At 36.2% G+C, this 18,546-nt stretch overlaps 1 protein-coding gene across 9 annotated transcripts in view; it reads right to left on the reverse strand.

The window, feature by feature from the left end:
• PHF14 (PHD finger protein 14) overlaps positions 1-18,546 on the reverse strand; it is a 164,479-nt gene that overhangs the window by 117,712 nt on the left and 28,221 nt on the right. For all 9 annotated transcript variants that reach the window (XM_036328037.1, XM_036328035.1, XM_036328034.1 and 6 more), the window contains exons 6-13: positions 17,292-17,403; positions 16,659-16,796; positions 13,858-14,004; positions 12,932-13,202; positions 12,535-12,641; positions 11,357-11,452; positions 8,481-8,584; positions 5,750-5,881 (exon numbers count right to left, since the gene is read on the reverse strand). In XM_036328037.1, the coding sequence (XP_036183930.1) occupies positions 5,750-5,881; positions 8,481-8,584; positions 11,357-11,452; positions 12,535-12,641; positions 12,932-13,202; positions 13,858-14,004; positions 16,659-16,796; positions 17,292-17,403 (1,107 nt within the window). The remainder of the gene's footprint in view (positions 1-5,749; positions 5,882-8,480; positions 8,585-11,356; positions 11,453-12,534; positions 12,642-12,931; positions 13,203-13,857; positions 14,005-16,658; positions 16,797-17,291; positions 17,404-18,546) is intronic.

Below are 18,546 nucleotides of genomic sequence, written 5' to 3' on the forward strand. Positions count from 1 at the left end.
ATGAAGCATTTTTAAAAACATGGGGATGGGAAGAAGATAGCAGAGTAGCATGCAACAGTAATCTGTTTCTCTAGCTGGAATATAATTGCACTAGCCAAATCTATCTGATGTAACTATTTTGGAACTCTGGGATCTATTGAAGACTTGCAACTTCCAAGGAAAGGCTTGCACAGGCAAACTGTTGTTAATTCCAGTCAACTTCAGCTCTTGCCTACTAGCAGCTAGCCCAATGCCCATCCCAAGCCACATGGCAGGCAGTTGTGCACATATTCCTGCACCAGCTGCACACAGTAGTTCGGATCCAAGGTGGGCAAAACAAGCCCTAACTTCAAATACTGGGTTCTGTGCTCTGATTGCTACTTTTGATCACAGAAGCATGGACAAAGAGGTGAGTGAACCTCCCTCTATTTCTGCAAGATACTCAATCTGAAGTGACTTCCAGAACTTAAAAGACTGGCATCTTTTATCCCTCCACCTTCATTTTTTAATTCTTCCCCTTTTGGGAACCATACATTAAAGACTAGGTCATTCAAAAATAAGTGCAAAATAAAAATTAGAAAGTGACCATGCTTGCTTAGGGAAAAGCTCAGGAAAGACATAAGACCATAAGTTTATACCTCAGGCAAAGACATCCCACTATAATCCTATATAATAAAAGACTAATATGTAAATTTTCCCCTCGACCAGGAGTTCAACCAGGGGGCAGGGCCGGCTGGCCAACCTCCTGTGTCCCTTATCCCACCCCTCCCCACCACACCAGGCGGGCCTGCCAGACTCCACCCATGCACGATTTTGTGCACTGGGCCTCTAGTAATACATAATAGTAACAAAACAGCAAACCCTGGAAATAGAGGAGAATTTCATTTCCAGAGTTACCACATTATTAAATTTAAATATCCAGTTTTTGACCAAAAAAAAAAAAGCTTGCAAAGGCAAAAGTATAGTCCATTTAAGGAACAAAAATTAAGTAAACAGAAACAGTGTCAGGATACTTGATGGCAGATCTATAAGACAGACTTTAAAACAACAGTTATAAAGATGTTCACTAAGCTAAAGGAAGTTGTGGAGAAAGTCTAGAAAACAATGTATGAACAAAATGGAAATATCAATAAAGAGGAAGCCAAAAAAATAAAGCAAAAAGAAATCTGGAGCTGAAATGAAAACAATTGAAATGAAAAATTCACTTTTCGTGGGAAATAAGGCAGCGTTAAGCAGGCATAAGAATCAGTGGGGACAAAAGAAACCAAGATGGCGGCATAGGTTAACTCCGGAGATTGCTGCCTCGAACAACCACTTCAAAAAACAACTAAAAGATGGAACGGACATCATCCAGAACCACAGGAAGGCTGGCTGAGTGGAAATTCTACAACTAGGAGGAAAGAGAATATCATACCCAGACTCAGAGGAGGCGCAGTGCTGAAGTGAAATACTAAGGTGCGGAGTGCACGCGGAGCGGGCTGGAGGCAGAGGGCGCGGTTGTTGTTTTCAATCAGGAGGGAGTTTGAGGTCCAGACTCTGAGGTCCAGATCCGGGCGAGTCTCTAGGGATCCAGACTCAAACAGGAAAAGCGGGACTGTCTGGCTTCGGTCGGAACTCGAAGGCAGCTTTCTCTCCAAGGTTTGAAGCGGTTGCTGGGACTCTGTGAGGCAGAGCCCCTAGGGATGGAACTGAGAGCAGCCATAACTGCTCGCTCCGGCCCGCCCTGTAGATCCCCAGGGACCCGCCCCGCCCAAGCCCTGCGCAGAGCCACTTGCCAGATAGCCTCAGGCAAATGCTAGATTAGCACCGCCCTAGAGATCCAGCACAGAAGCTCTCCCACTGCAGACACAGCGGACTCTCATAGCCAGTTAGCCTGGAGGTCAAATCACCCCCGGTATTGCCGACAACAATCAAGGCTTAACTACAACAAGACTGCGCACAAAGACCACTAGGGGGTGCACCAAGAAAGCATAAAAAATGCGGAGACAAAGAAACAGGACAAAACTGTCAATGGAGGATACTGAGTTCAGAACCACACTTTTAAGGTCTCTTAAGAACTGTCTAGAAGTCGTCGATAAATGTAGTGAGGTCCTCAAGAAATCTAATGAGACCCTCGATGTTATGATAAAGAACCAACTAGAAATTAAGCATACACGGACTGAAATAACGGATACTATACAGACTCCCAACAGCAGACCAGAGGAGCTCAAGAATCAAGGCAAAGATTTGAAATGCGAAGAAGCAAAAAACACCCAACCAGAAAAGCAAAATGAAAAAAGAATCCAAAAATGCGAGGATAGTGTAAGGAGCCTCTGGGACAGCTTCAAGCGTACCAACATCAGAATTATAGGGGTGCCAGAAGATGAGAGAGAGCAAGATATTGAAAACCTATTTGAAGAAATAATGACAGAAAACTTCCCCCACCTGGTGAAAGAAATAGACTTACAGGTCCAAGAAGCGCAGAGAACCCCAAACAAAAGGAATCCAAAGAGGACCACACCAAGACACATCATCATTAAAATGCCAAGAGCAAAAGACAAAGACAGAATCTTAAAAGCAGCAAGAGAAAGAAACTCAGTTACCTACAAGGGAATACCCATACGACTGTCAGCTGATTTCTCAACAGGAACTTTGCAGGCCAGAAGGGAGTGGCAAGAAATATTCAAAGTGATGAATGCCAAGAACCTACAACCAAGATTACTTTATCCAGCAAAGCTATCATTCAGAATTGAAGGTCAGATAAAGAGCTTCACAGATAAGGAAAAGCTAAAGGAGTTCATCAACACCAAACCAGTATTATATGAAATGCTGAAAGGTATCCTTTAAGAAGAGGAAGAGGAAGAAAAAGGTAAAGATACAAATTATGAACAACAAACATGCATCTGTCAACAAGTGAATCTAAGAATCAAGTGAATAAATAATCTGGTGATCATAATAGAATCAGGGACATAGAAAGGGAATGGACTGACTGTTCTTGGGGGGGAAAGCGGTGTGGGAGATGCAGGAAGAGACTGGACAAAAATCGTGCACCTATGGATCAGGACAGTGGGTGGGGAGTGAGGGCAGAGGGTGGGGCGGGAACTGGGAGGAGGGGAGTTTTGGGGGGAAAAAAGAGGAACAAATGTAATAATCTGAACAATAAAGATTTAATTAAAAAAAAAAAGAATCAGTGGGAATTATCAAATTTGTCGAACACAAAGAAAAAGACTGAAGAAAAGAGCAGAGCCTAAGGGACATGTGTGACATAGGCAGGCAGACCCACATTTGCATTGTGGAAGTCCCAGAAGGAGAAGAGAGAAAGGGACAGAGAGGATGTTCGAAGAAATTACTGAAGACTCAAAATTGATGGAACTACATGAGTACAAATATCTAAGAAGCTCAGTGAACACCAAGTTAGATAAACTCAGAATCCCACACTAAGACATTATCATTAAATTTTGCAAAGAAAAAAACACAGAGAGACTCTTGAAAGCAGAAAGAGAAATTCAGAATCGTCACACAGAATCCTCAATAAGATTATCATTAGATTTCTTCTGCTTCATAGGTCGACACTCAACCACTGAGCCACACCAGCCGGGCAGTAGATTTCTTATCAGAAACTTTGGAGGCCAGAAGGCACTGGGTCCATGCTGAAGGAACTTGTCAATGAGGGGGTTTAGTCCCCTATGGGCTTCTGGCCTCAGAGGGTACTGTCATTTATGGGGGTATCCAGCCATTTCTTTCAGTTTAATTTATACAGGGGGTACCTGGGTGGCCCTTCCAAGTAGTACCTTCTCCCAGACTATTGGGTTGACAGCAGACTATATATGGGATGGGATGGAACCTAACTGAGGGTTGAATGAGTCTTGGTTACAGAGTGGTCATTTTTCTGGGTTAAACTAAGAAACTGGATATTAATACCTAGGGCCATCATTAAATCACTTCGCATTAAGGAAGCAGGATATCCTGGCATTACCAGGAATTGTTGAGAAACTAAACGGTCTTAAAGGTGGCAGCTGAGAGGTGGGTTAAAATATTGTTTTTTAGGCTGCCTGTCTTGTACCCTTATATTGGTACAAGCCAAGGATGTCAAGGGTCTCATATGTTCTGTTAAGACCGAATAGGTGACTCTTGTGTCAATTTAAAAATTAACCTTTCACCTGCTATGACGAGTCACCTGGGGTTCTTTTATAGTCACAAGATATCTTTCAGGTGGAACCATCAGTTGGCCCTTTTTAGTCTTTTTCAGACAGGGCTATTATGGGTTCTGGAGTGCCTCTCTCCCTTCGGAGCTGCAGACAGTCCCTTTCTTAAATGTCCTGGCTGGTTGCAAAGAGAGTAAACCCTGGGGGCTCAGTGCTGAGGAGTGGAAGCCAAGGTCCCGGCTTCTGGGACATTGTTTGCTTCAATGACCCAGCTCTTTCATCTAAAGTTATTCCAGAAACTCGCATCCACTAAAACCAGAGCTTGTAGACAAGTGCATAATCCCACTTAGGGAGAGAACTACACATCTCCATGTCCAAGATCATGGCTTAAGCACCCTGGCCCTGGAGACTAATAAAATGGCTTTCATTTTAGAAACTCACTTAGGATACTTATTAATACTGCTGGCATTCCAATAAGATATAGCAGTACCTTCTTAAAATCTGGTTTCAAAAGCACATAAATATCAAAAGAAATACACTCCCCTATATTCGAGAAGGGCAGACAAGTATGAGTGTCTCATGACAAACTGACAAAAGAACATTATGAAAATCAATCCTGTATAGTGGTGAAAAAAATATAAGTTTCCTAATACAATGAATAGAGTAGCTTCATGAGATACAACAATGAGTAAAACACATGTTTAATATGTTTGAGAAACACACAATGACTTTTTGTATAGACTACCGTTTAAGAATTTGGGGTTCATTCTTTTCTAAAACTAGAAAGGTAATTTGTATAAAAAAAATATCATGTCCATTCCAAAGATTTCTCTGTCCCATATTCTTCCTATTTTGAATCAACCTATTAAAATTTGAACATCTGTCCCTTGGACTAAAATTAAGAAAAGGATAGAACTCAACATAGGTATCATAAACTTTTATCAAACATCTGTAGTGATTCAATATGCCCAGGTTAAGGGAAAAAAATAATTAAGAAACATGCCAAATGTTTCTAGATTTGCAAAGAATAGTTTAACTTATATATAACTAGCACAAATGACAAATACCAGATGTAAAGCCTTCAGTGACACTAATTTAGAAATAAAATAGTAAATTACAAATAAAAGCATGAATATGGAGGCAAATTCTTGATAAATTAATTCCATTTCAAAACAAATAAAGCATTTGAGAAATTCTTATAATGTAGTAAAAGAAAATTTATAAACACACTAGACAGAATTCATGCCTTAAAAATCCACTAAAATACCAAAACAGCCTCCATTAACTTAAAATTCATTTCTCAAAAATAAGCTATTATTGTGTTATTCATGATACTATTATAAACAGGTATGTCAGAAGCATTTTATCACAAAAATAGAAAACAATAACAATGTGAAGTTATGAATATGTTAATTAACTTGGTTGTGATGATTATTTTACAATCAAATCATTAAGTTGTACACCTTAAAGTATATATTCCATTTTTGTAGATTATACCTCAATAGAGTTGAATAAAAATACTTATGGAAGTATCAATTTTAAAATGTGCCACACACTTTATTATAAAGCAATATAAGACATCATCTTACACTGCTGAAATGAAGCCAACCCAATTCTAACATCTACATTCTCTCCATTGTACTTACCAATAACTGTTTTTGGTCTTTCTTGGCATCCTTGTAAGAGGAGGATCCAGACATCCAAGATGGTAATGGAGTTTACAGGTATCACACAGCAAAAGAAGATGCTGATCATGGTTCTTCTTACAAATTCCACAACTTTGAATAGAGGCAGCAAATAAAGTATTAGAATAATAATTATCATAGTGGAACAGTTAATTGATAGCAATGTTTTTAAATTTCAAAATTTTGTACTGATTAATTTATTTCTTTTGTTGAAGTCAAATATTTTTTCCAAATAAAACTTTTTGTAATGTCAATAACTAATTATTAATTCTAAATACTTTTGAAAATACAGAAAAATAGCATGGATCTAATATAAATTTAAATAGTGCTAGAGACAAACCTTTTGGAGCAGGGCTTATAGGAGATACTTATTCTCAACATCTTTATTTTAATTTTAATTATCACTTAAAACCCATTTAACATTAGCTAAATTTTTCTTTAAAAATATACATTATTAAACAAAAAATATAAATTTTCTACCTCTCTAAAACTACAAAGGAAGTATCATTACAAACAAAATTCAGTTCCTTTCCTACCATTAACTATAAATCTTTGAAAGAACCTCCAACATGTAAATAAGGTACATATATATATAAGTCTCTTTTCAAAATCAGACTTTGCATCTTAAAAACATACTATATATATTTACTGCAGAGAATGAGGAGTTTTACTATTGGTGTTACTGTTATTTTGGATTTTTGTTTGTTTTTAAGGAATCTAACTTTTCTTGTGCAAAAAGGCAACTGCTGAGAGCACATGCACCATGTCCTAAAAATCTAGAGTATAATTATTTATATTGGGAATGTAAAGACTAAGGGAAGAGCTGTTGAGAATCTAAAAGAGCTATCCATGTACAGAAACAGCAATGATTTTTGAATTTTTTAAATAATCCTAGGGGAAAAAAAAAAGGTCATACACAAAATTGTCCAGAGTAAAAAAAAAAAAATCACCTAAATATCACCTAAATATAGTCAAAAGTAAAAATTAACTGTAGAGATAAAACTTAGAATAGTTCCAAATGAATAAGTTTTGTTTGGGAAAAGCTGGGTTGAGAATGTGTTAGTCTTCACATAGTACACTCAGACACTAATGGGGCTTTTTCCACATTTCAAGTAAGTTATGTGCTATTACCTATGGAGGGAGCCTTCAAACAGGAATGGAAAATAAGTATAAAGATTGCTACTGTGGCTATAGCTGCTACTTCTGAAAAAGGAAGAGGTTGTAGGCATAGTTATGTATCACATAAGCATATATGCAGTTTTACATGAATATTCACATATGTGTATGTATATGTACACACAAATAAGTCTAGCATCTTCTAAACTTTTCTCATTTAATCAGTTACAATAAAAAAAAAAAATCCCAGCCAGTGTGGCTCAATGGTTGAGCATCAACCTGTGAACCAGGAGATCACAGTTATATTCCTGGTCAGGGTACATGCCTGGGTTGCAGGCTCCATCTCCAGTAGGGAGTGTGCAAGGGGCAGCCAATCAATGTTTCTCTCTCATCATTGATGTTTCTAACTCTCTCTCCCTCTCCCTTGCTTTCTGAAATCAATAAAAATATATTTTTAAAAAGATCCTTTGAGCTCTGGCCAGTGTAGCTCAGTGGATGAGAGTACAGGCCCGAGCCCCAAAGAGTTGAGGGTTCAAGTCCCAGTCAAGGGCACATACCTGGGTTGCAGGTTCAGTCCTGGACACCGGTCAAGGCCTGTGCAGGAGACAACCAATCCATGTGTCTCTCTCACATCAATGTTTCTCTCTCTTTCTCTCTCTCCTTCCCTCCATCGCTCTGAAAAGTATCCTCTGGTAAGGATTAACAATAAAAAAAGATCATTTGGGGTGGTGAACACAAATACAGTGTACAGATGATATGTTGTGGAATTGTGCACCTGAAATCTATATAATTTTCTTAACCAGTGTCACCCCAATAAATTCAATTAAAAGGGAAAAAGGAAAGAAAGGAAGGAAGGAAGGAAGGGAGGGAGGGAGGAAGGGTAAAGAATATATTGTAATCTATTAAGGTATGGAAAGAAGTCTTGACTATGTAAAATTACTTAATGGTGGACACTGTAAAATATTGAGCCAAAAAACCAAAAAACAAAATACGTCTGGAAAAAAAATTATCAAAAGTATTAAAGCTTAGCATAGAGAGAGAAAAATGTAGGTAGACAGGTTCAAATCTAAAACTTATCTTCATTACCCACCACTGTACAAAGGCAATAATTCAGGAGATATATATATATATATATGTATATATATATAAAATAGCCATCAATACCTAAAAACACATGCAGAATTCTAAAACTTATTCAAGTAAAATAAAAATGCCTATTTATCTAATGTATTGTTTAATAATTTATAAAAATAATAATCTACATTATTTAAAGTCACTTTCCAATTCCCCAAAGAGGACTGTTCATTTCCATAAATCTTATGCACATATATCCTCAGTTATTTAAAAAATACAAAAAGTCATTTCATATATCTTATTAAGCGAAGAGTAAAAACCTCTTCTAACATTACACTTGAAAACATCTTTGATTAAGGTATTAATAAAAATAATTTTAAATGCATTTAACTTAAATTCTGGTGTGGACATAATTCATTCTCAAATACTTGAAATATCTTGTTACTAAAAAGTATTATCTTAAAAACACACAATATTAATCTGCCATAATTTCATTACTTGCCTATAAAGTACTGTAGGAAGAATAGATGTCTTTTGTGCACCTCCTTCTTTCTTACTTGGTTTTCGCTCCTTGGGTGCCCGCAATATTGCCGGTATGTTCAACTTCTATTGGTTTGAACAAATGCAGTTTATTGCAACATTTTCCCCTCTATGCCACTCAAGTCAACTGAAAGTGCTAGGATTGTGAGGGGGAATGTTTTACTAGCTATTACACCGGGAAAAAGAATTAAAATGAGTTTTTGTTTCACAGCTACTTCCATCATTTTCAGGGGAACACTAAAACATGAAAATTAAACTTGTCCTTTAGCTTTAGAAAGTGAAAGACAAGGACAAGCATTTAAGAACATTTTTAAAAAATACACATAGTACCTTGACAAAAAGAATATTGAAGCCGTTTATTTTCCTCAATATCCCAACTACACCGGTGCTCCCTAGGTTAATTAGAAAAATTATCTTATTGGACCAAACTCTCCACAAAGCGAATGAGAATCTCTTTGGGTTTCTACTAATCTGTAGTATGCTGGCTTCTCAGACAGCAACCATCTATCAAAGTCATTTCTCAGTTGCCCAGTGGGCTGGCATCTGTTCAACCAACTGGAAAAAAGTGTCATGCAAGCAGTACAAATGAATTCTACCTCTGCTATGCATTTTATATTTGCACAAGAAAATCGGAGCTTCTGTTAAAAGTCATTTAATAAATGGAAATGCCGTTTTATAGCAGATTCTTACGAGACTAACTTGCAAATCAAGCCAAAAGATAATGCTAGCTTGGCAAATAAACTAGTAATAGGCTTGTACTCAACATTAACTTCTCTAAATATAAAATATAAAACACCAGCCCTGGCCAGGAAGCTCAGTTGGTTAGAGCATCATCCCATCCTGATATGCCAAGATTATGGGTTTTATCCCCAGTCAGGACACATACAAGAAATGAATGCATGAATAAGTGGAACAACAAAAATCGATATCTCTCTATCTCTCTCTCTCAATCAATCAATCAATCAATTTCCCATATAATAAAAGGCTAATACACAAATCAACCAAAGGTAGAACGACCGGTCACTATGACATGCAATGACCACCAGGGGGCAGACACTCAACGTAGGAGCTGCCCCCCTGGTGGTTAGTGTGCTCCCACAGGAGGAGCACCGCTCAGCCAAAAGCCGGACTCACGGCTGGCAAGCGCAGCGGCGGTGATGGGAGCCTCTCCTGCCTCCATGGCAGTGCTAAGGATGTCCAACTGATGGCTTAGGCCCACTCCCTGATATTCCCCAAGGGCTTCTGGACTGCGAGAGGATGGAGGATGGGCTGAGGGACCCCCCTGAAAGCACGATTTTCATGCACCAGGCCTCTAGTATATATATAAAACACCATAATCTTCCAAATATCCATCAACAACCTATTGATAGAAACAAAGGTCAGTTCTGCATAAGCAAGTATTCATTCTCAGCTTTTAAATTGTATTATTCATTACTAGGGGCCCGGTGCATGAAATCGTGCACAGGTGGGGTCCCTAAGCCTGTCCTGCAATCAGAGCCAATCGGGGCCGGGCCAATCGGGACTAGGCTGATTGGAGCCTGCCAACCGAGGGGGAAGAATAGGAGGAGGAACCACAGGAGGTTGGTGGGCTGGCTGGGGGGAGGGACCGCGGGAGGTTGGCTGGCCGCAGGAGGTTGGCTGTGGGAGCACACTGACCACCAGGGGGCAGCTCCTGCGTTGAGCATCTGCCCCCTGGTGGTCAGTGTGCATCATAGTGACTAGTCGACTGGTCATTCTGGTCATTCAGTAGTAACAGTCACTTTGGCTTTTATATAAATAGTTAAGCCACATACATTCTATTCACAAATGCATCCTCAAAACTAGCATGTCACAATACATATCAGTGTATATTGCTTCCTAAAATAATATGTCTACACACATTGTATGATGAATTTGACTCTTTGTAAACCTGTGAAATGAGTATAATGAAAAATATCTTTTCTTTGAAAATCATTGTTCACAAATAAAACTACTTTCATAATGAAAGTACCACAGTGAGTCTCCATCATCCTTAAAAAATATAACTGAAATTACTTGAATGAATTCTTAATTTATGAATTATATACACTGTACTAAAAAAAAAAGAACATTCAAAGAAATCCATTTGGCAATGATTCTTCTTTTCAACACAAGCACAGGCTAAAAATGTTCAAGGGTAAAGTAATTTTTTCACAACTATAATAATACCTGCTCTACCCTTTGTAATACTTTAAGCAATAAAATAAAAAATAAAAATAAAAATAAAAAAATACCTGCTGAAGGGGAAAAACTATACTTTAAAGTTTCAAAAACTATTTCTTACACAGCTCAAAGGCAAATCAATACGAAAATGAATCTCATCTCTCCATTAGCCTTTTAAATTTTACATTTAAAAAATTCTCACATCAATGTTTCTTTCTCTCTCCCTCTCCCTCTAAAAAAAAAAATCAATAATATGTTTTTAAAACACAAAATGACTAAACAGAAGAACAAGTCAGAAGAAAATATGACAAAGAATTTAAAACTGCTAAATTGAGGGTGGAGAGTGGGGACTGTGGTAGGAGTTAATTCATGCTTCAAATCTTAACTTCATCACAATCACAGGTCACTCAGAGCAAATGAAAAATTTTTTCAAACAAGACAGCTGTTAAAACAACCAAATTAACCTACAGGTTCTAAGGAGGCAGCTTTAATGCTCTAGATGTATTTCAGGCAGAAATCATTATTCAAGAGGATTAGTTGGCCCTAATCAAACCAAATTCTTCAGTTAGCAAAGTGACAGTTGTATCAGAGATCTGATTTTTGAAAATAAAATGGAGAACAAGAATAGAAGAAGCTAGCAAATGGAAAGAAACTAACCTGTCCTGTAATTCTGCCTAGTAAGGCCCATATTCCTTGTCCTTCACTTCGAAGTTTCCCATTCAGGTTTTGTAGTTCTTCTAAAGATTCACATAGCTACAATGCAATAATTCAAATGAGTAAACCATTAAAATGTATAGTAAAATATGCAAAAATATAAATTATTTATCAATATCAAAAATATTTATACTCCATATAGTTTTAATATATCCAAGTTACATACCACTGAGAGATGTATCCAATTAGTTAAGAAGCCTCAACAAAATGTAAGCATTTTTCCTAATGACAATGATATCTACATTTATATATTGCTATATTTTACTATATAATTTCTCATATTTTGCTAATTAATTCTCGTGACTATCAAAAAGCATTTCTAGCATATCCCAATGAGGAAACCAAGAAACATAGGGTTTTGTTGACTTGGCCAAGATCATAGAACTAGCAAGAACCCCCAGGTCTTCTGAATCTAATCCCAGTATTCTTTCACTGTTGTGTGGCTAATTATGGGATATTTCTTCCTACTAATTTTTTATCACTTAAAATGTTATCTAACAATAAGTCAATACCAAATGTTCATGTTACTTACTACCTAACATTTTAGCCACATCTTGCTTTTATATGATCTTTCTTTTTGAGCTCCCTCATCATTAGAATGAGGAGGTAGAATAAAAATTTTAACTGAGAAGTATTTTTTTTAATCAAAAGTAACATTACAATTCAAGATAAAAATCGTAATTTAATAAGAAGTTTCCAAGTTTTCTACAAACTTAGAGAAGTTCCACAGTTCAGGGATTAGGAATAAAGAATGTAGTCAAACTGCTTGGTCTCAAACACCACTCTATGACTCGAAGGCCTACATAAACCTAAGCAAATTACTTCACCTGTTTAGGAGTTTCCTTCTCTGAAAATGGGCATAATCCACATTATACAGCTGTGTGGGAATTAAATGAATAAATACATGTAAAGTTCTCAAAATTGTGACTGGCACATAACATAGCAAGTGCCCGATAAGTGTTAGAGATGATAATGAAGACAATGAAGGATGGGAGTTGTAGGGAAGGGCCTAAAAACTCCAGAAGAATTTCAAAATGAAAAATAAGAAGTAATGCTGTAAAAATCACCAAAAAAAATCATCAATAAGATCAATTATATTATTTGTCCTGCAGCCAACTTACCTTATTATATTCCACATGAAGCTTTTCTTGTTCATTCTCCAATTTATCCTTTATATTCTTTTGTTCAGCCATGTTTTCCTGAATTTGAATCATACGCATATTTCTCTCTATTTAAATTAAATATCCAATTTTACTTTAGTAGAAAATAAATGCTGATATACAAAATACACAAAGGAAGAAGCTAGCCATCGAAATGTCACATGGACAAACCTACATTGTTTAAAACGCTTTTAACTCTATGCACAAAGATATGAACCTAGCATTTTACAACAACCCACAGATTATTAGGAAAATAAATAAACATGCTTCTGCTTGACTAATAAATTAAAAATATCAAATATTTTTATTAGCAAATTGTTTTCATTGAAAATGTGCATGCATCAGTGTCTATACTGACCAAAATAATAATTCACAAAATCAGCAGTGAGAGCAGGTTGCTTATGTTTTCTCCTTCCATCCACACTAGAACTAGTATCTGAATTGTCCACTGGGAAGATATCTGTGCTGATCCCCATTAGTTCTGCTTTCCGCATCAGTTTCCGAATGGCTGAAGCACTGCTAGTGAGTGGTCTGGGCAATTTTTCCCTTGGAACCCAGGCTTGGGGTCTGGTAGATCGAGCTAGTTCTGCTTTGGCACGATACTGCTGAAGCCGGGCATTGATCCTTGCCTATAAAAATATGTATACAAATTTTAAAAGATATTAAAATGGAATATACTCCTTAAAATTTTTATCTCCATGCTTAGAGAAAGTACAGATACTTGAATTCCCTATGTCAAGGCAAGAATAGCTATCCATGGTCCTTGAGGTATACTGGTCCTTAAGATATACTGTATAATTCTTGGGTTACAGTAAATTACGTCTACCCCTAGTAATAACTGTCCTACTCTATGATCAGAGTTGTCATAAACTAATTTGATTAAGCTGAAGTTTCTCTTCTTAATAACTGCAATAGTGTCCATAAATTTACTTAATTTACACAGAAATACATTTTAAATGATGGGCAAACTGATCAAATCCTTTGCATAAACATCAGAACAGACTGAAAAAGATGTGGGTGACATATTGCATGGATAGGATAATTTCTTCTAAGCCACATTTCTCAATGTATTTGGAAACATGCTTTATAAATGGTTGCTCTGTTGACTAGATGAGGAGCAATGTATTTAGCCACAAACTATACTCTCCAGTTAACTTAATGACAACCCATTTCCTAAATAATTAACCAAATTTCATCACTATATTTCATATGCCATTGGCAAACACACATGAGATCTGAAATACATAACCTCAACTAAACATGAGTTTGGCATAAATTCCATACCTGTGCTTCTGGTGATAGCTGCTTCTCTCTTTCTTGTAAAGACATTTTACAGTAGGATTGTAGAGCCAAGTAGTTTTTTCTCTTCCACTTTCTATCTAACCTATCTGCATGTTGCTTGCAATAAGCAAAAAATGGGTCTGCTATATCCTATATCAAAAAAACAGGGGAAGAAAGTAAACATTTTTTACTCCAAAAGGTTATAGAAAACCTAACACAAGAGGTAATTTTTTAAAAACTCTCCAACATTATTATTTCTAAAATAAATTATAAAAGTAATTTATACACATAGTGATAAAATCTGCTTCTTTAGAAACTTAATTCTACATGTCAATGTCAAATTAACAATATTTTTCTTTAAAGGGACTTATGGATTTAAAAATACTTAAATCAACTCTTATGTTGTATATTTAATCCATAAATTAAATATTAAAAATTCTGTTTAAAATAAATAAGATTTTAATAACTTTAGATAGAAATTATCATTAAATATCAAAGTTATGCATATATAGATTAAGATTATAAAACAACAATATATTAAGAAAATACAGAACTAGCCAATAAGATAAGTGGGACATGTCCAACTAACTACCAATGCATGGACAGATTCTACCAGGACAAAAATGGATTAGGAAGACCAGGCCCTGCCAATAAAACACTTTAAGTATCCCCTTTAACTCTTTATATAACCCTAAAACTTCATATGGCAACACAATGCTCTCACAGCCATCTTTCATAGTACTAGCCTTTTCCCCCCCTAATTTGAGGGAGGGACGGAGGGAGGGAGGGAGGGAGGGAGGGAGGGAGGGAGGGAGGGAGGAAGGAAGGAAGGAAGGAAGGAAGGAAGGAAGGAAGGAAGGAAGGAAGGAAGGAAGGAAGGAAGGAAGGAAGGAAGGAAGGAGAAGGGAAGGAAAGGAGGGAGGGGAGGGAAGGAGGAAGGGAGGTAGGGAGGGAAGGGGAGGGAAGTAGTGTGGGGAGGGAGGAAGGGAGGAAGAAAGAAAGAAAACAACTTATTCTATCAGAAACAGAAATATTTTTTAACTAAATAGCCTAAAAAAAGTAATCTACAATGTGACTGCTAATGAAATAACAAGAAGTCGTAAGGAGGAGAAATAAAGATAAGCTACCCATAAAGTTTTTATCTAAGTTATAGTAAAAGGGTCTATTAGTAAGGTGGGGTTTTATAGCCCAAAGGAAAATGATAACATTAAAAACAAAAAGAAAATAACAAATAAGAAAGAATATAAAGAGAAATAATAACTAAAAAAGAATCTAAGGTGTCCTTAACATAGAAAAAAAACCACAATGTAATTCTGTAGGATGGTATCAACAGATGTCATACTATAATGCTGTGTATACGGTCACAGAATTGGAAATATAAAGCCCTAGATACAAATTTTAGCTCTATCATTTACTGGTTCTGCAGCTTCAAACAAGTTGCTAAACAATTCACTAGTAAAATGGACTTAATAATAACTATTTCATATGGCTATAAAAATAAAATACAAAAATGTAGCTACAAGAGTGCAAACGCACACACACACACACACACACACACACACACACACACACCTTTTTCATGACATGCTTTAAATCCTGGTGACAGAAAATGCGAAATGGAAATATAGATTATATTGAACCTTAGCCACATGGTCAGATCTGAAGTATTATTCTATTGTTTTAAAGTAGGGAAGGTTGAATTTGAATTATCAGGTAGGATTCATGTTTGCATGGGTGAGTTAAACTTTAGGACCAAGCCTGACTTAGGAAAAAGATCAATTTTCTCTACTCTAAAAGATATCTGAAAGTGAGTAAGTAGCCCAAGTAATTTTTGTTCTGTTTTAATCAGTTAATTTTGGATTGAGGGACAATAAACCCTAATTCTAAAGCTAAGATGACTGAATATTGTTTAGAGAATGAAACAGATATATTAAGCAAATACTAGCTACTGTAAAAACCACTGCCTTCCAATACCTATTCTCCCCTTTTCTTCTGTCAGTACTAGAACCCTCTGAGTTTTGACTGCATCTGTGGCTATCCGGTTGGAAATGCTCCGCTCCAGCCTCCCTGCAGATAGATATGACCATGTGATAAGGTCCAGCCAATGAGGTGTGAAATTTCCATGCCCTTGAAAGAAAGCTGCCCACTCTTACTCTCCTTGTTCCTCCTTCCAATGGAGTGGAACCCAAAGTGGAGATAAACTATCCTGATCATATTACTGTGTTAAATTATCTCTGGATATCTCCAGTGTTGCTTGTGAGAGAATTAAGAATAAAAACAGTATATACCATTTTCATATCATCATGAAAATAGCTTTAACCTTGTTAGAATATTAAGGAGCTTCCAAAACACACTTTTAAAACAACTGATTGCTTAATCTAAAGCCAATAAACCTTGAAGGAAATTATAGAATTAAAAATAATTGTAAAGAGATAGAAATGCAGATTCTAAAGACAAGGTAATAATTTTATTTAGAGAGTAACAGAGCAAGATTATTGCCCAAATACAATTTCAGACTCTCATATAAAATATGCTGACATTTTAATGCTTTAAAACACTTTGGATTATGTTTCATTTCATCTATCAGATCTCACTACCAAAATTTTAACAAGTTTTCCAAGCATCTGACTTGCTTTGAAACTAGAAAAAAACTCATATATATTGTTAACTCTTGATGTTTTAGACCAGTGATCTAGGCAAATAAACTTATAAGTTTAATTTATGATGCATACCTGATGTAGGATATAACAGTCATGAGAAGCTTCATGAACATATTCATCAACTATAGGTTTAAATAAACCTACCTCTTCTGCTGCTGCCTCCGAAAGCAGGCCTTCCTTCTGGGCACAAGTCACATGGAAATAGGCTCTGCACATCCCTGCATCACAGCTAATGCAAACTCCAGTTCTAGCAAAACGAGGGTCTTCACAGAAGCTACACTCCTACAATGGAATAACAGGAAAGAGCTCAGAGTACAAATATTTCTAGAAGATAGCATTCTCTTACAAAGCATCCACAAACTACAAGTGGTGAACCAGTATTATATCAATACAAACAACAGTAGGCAAGCCAAGAGTGTATATGAAAAAACAATAATTCTCTATGTGATTCAAATAAACCAAAATTCCACAGACATAATAATGATGATATTACTTGAGGGCTTACCATGTGCTAGGCAATATTCTAAGCACTTTTCACATATTAATATCATTGAACAATATTCCACACTAATATGTGAATGAGGTACTATAAGTATTCCCATTTTAGATATGAGAAAACTTTACTATAAATAATAAATGATTTAGTGCTAACTGCTATACAAACAGTTTGATTACTAACAAGCATCTCTATAGTCAACAATATACCAGTAGGTAAAAAGCCATGTAAACTAATAAGAAAAAACTTCCTATTTTAGACAATCAAAAACATTGTCTCACCTTGGCACCATATTTGGAATAATTCATTTCGGTTAGTGTTACTGGTCGTAATTTGTCAATATCTCCAAATGCTACTCCAGGAACATAAAGGGCACAAACAATGTGAACCCACCTATAAGCAGAGAACATATGATTTTTCTATCAAACCCTTTTGTAAAATGTCCACGTGGAAAATAGACATAAAATTATACTATCTCGAATAACTACTGAAAGAGTTCTATGGTCAGATTTCAAAATCTCAGTCATACACCTGAAGATTATGGAACATGTATAGAATGATATTCAGTTACAGAAAGAGTGATTGCAACTAGCACTACTTGTCCAGCCGCTCAGCCAAAGCTGAGAGTTAACAACTATAATTGCCTTGCACTTAAAATTCACTACATTTGGCACTTATCTGTTAGTCTTAAATATTTGCACAAAACCATTACTCAAATAAAACAAAACATCATTTTCATATGTGTGAAAAAGTATTCACATTCATTATTGTAAGTACTTTGAGAATTAAGGATACTAATTGAAGAACTCTGAAGTTACTCTGCAATAATTAGGTAAAATTATTCTTGTTACTTTTTTTCTAAAGGCTGTTGGATAACCCTCTGAGGACATATTTTAAAACAATTTTTGGTATGCATCTTGACTCTCTTCCCAGTAAACTGTACAGAACAGTTATAATAAGATAAGGAAGTCGTATCTCTCTCACTCATCTCTTCACCATATAACCTATGTATTAAAATTTATATCCCCCACAAACAAAATTTTTTTAAAGTCTGAACGGTGCTGCAACACTAAACAAAGAATGCTCAATGTTCCAGTACACTAAAAAGAACAAATAAACACAAGTTGATTCTAATTCTGTTGTGTGTTTTTTAACTGCTCTGAACTTTTTTAAAAAATATATGTATTTTTATTGATTTCAGAGAGGGAGAAATAAACATCAATGATGAGAGGCAATTATTGATCGCCTGCCCACTGCACACCCCCTGCAAGGGACTGAGCCCACAACCCAGGCATGTGCCCTAACCAGGAATAGAACTGTGACCTCCTGGTTCATAGGTCGAAGCTCAATCACTGAGCCACACTGAACTTTTAAAAATATATTACGCTCCATCTCTGTTTGCTTACAACCAAACAAAAGATGGATCACTGTTTTTTGAAATTTAAACAGATCTATATCACTTCTGTAAGAAAGAGGGTAAAAATGAAATGGCAAATCTCTCTTAACCTTGTGAATATATTAACAATAAATTCTGCT

Source organism: Myotis myotis, unplaced genomic scaffold (assembly GCF_014108235.1).
Source record: "Myotis myotis isolate mMyoMyo1 unplaced genomic scaffold, mMyoMyo1.p scaffold_m19_p_11, whole genome shotgun sequence".
NCBI classification, from domain to species: Eukaryota; Metazoa; Chordata; class Mammalia; order Chiroptera; family Vespertilionidae; genus Myotis; species Myotis myotis.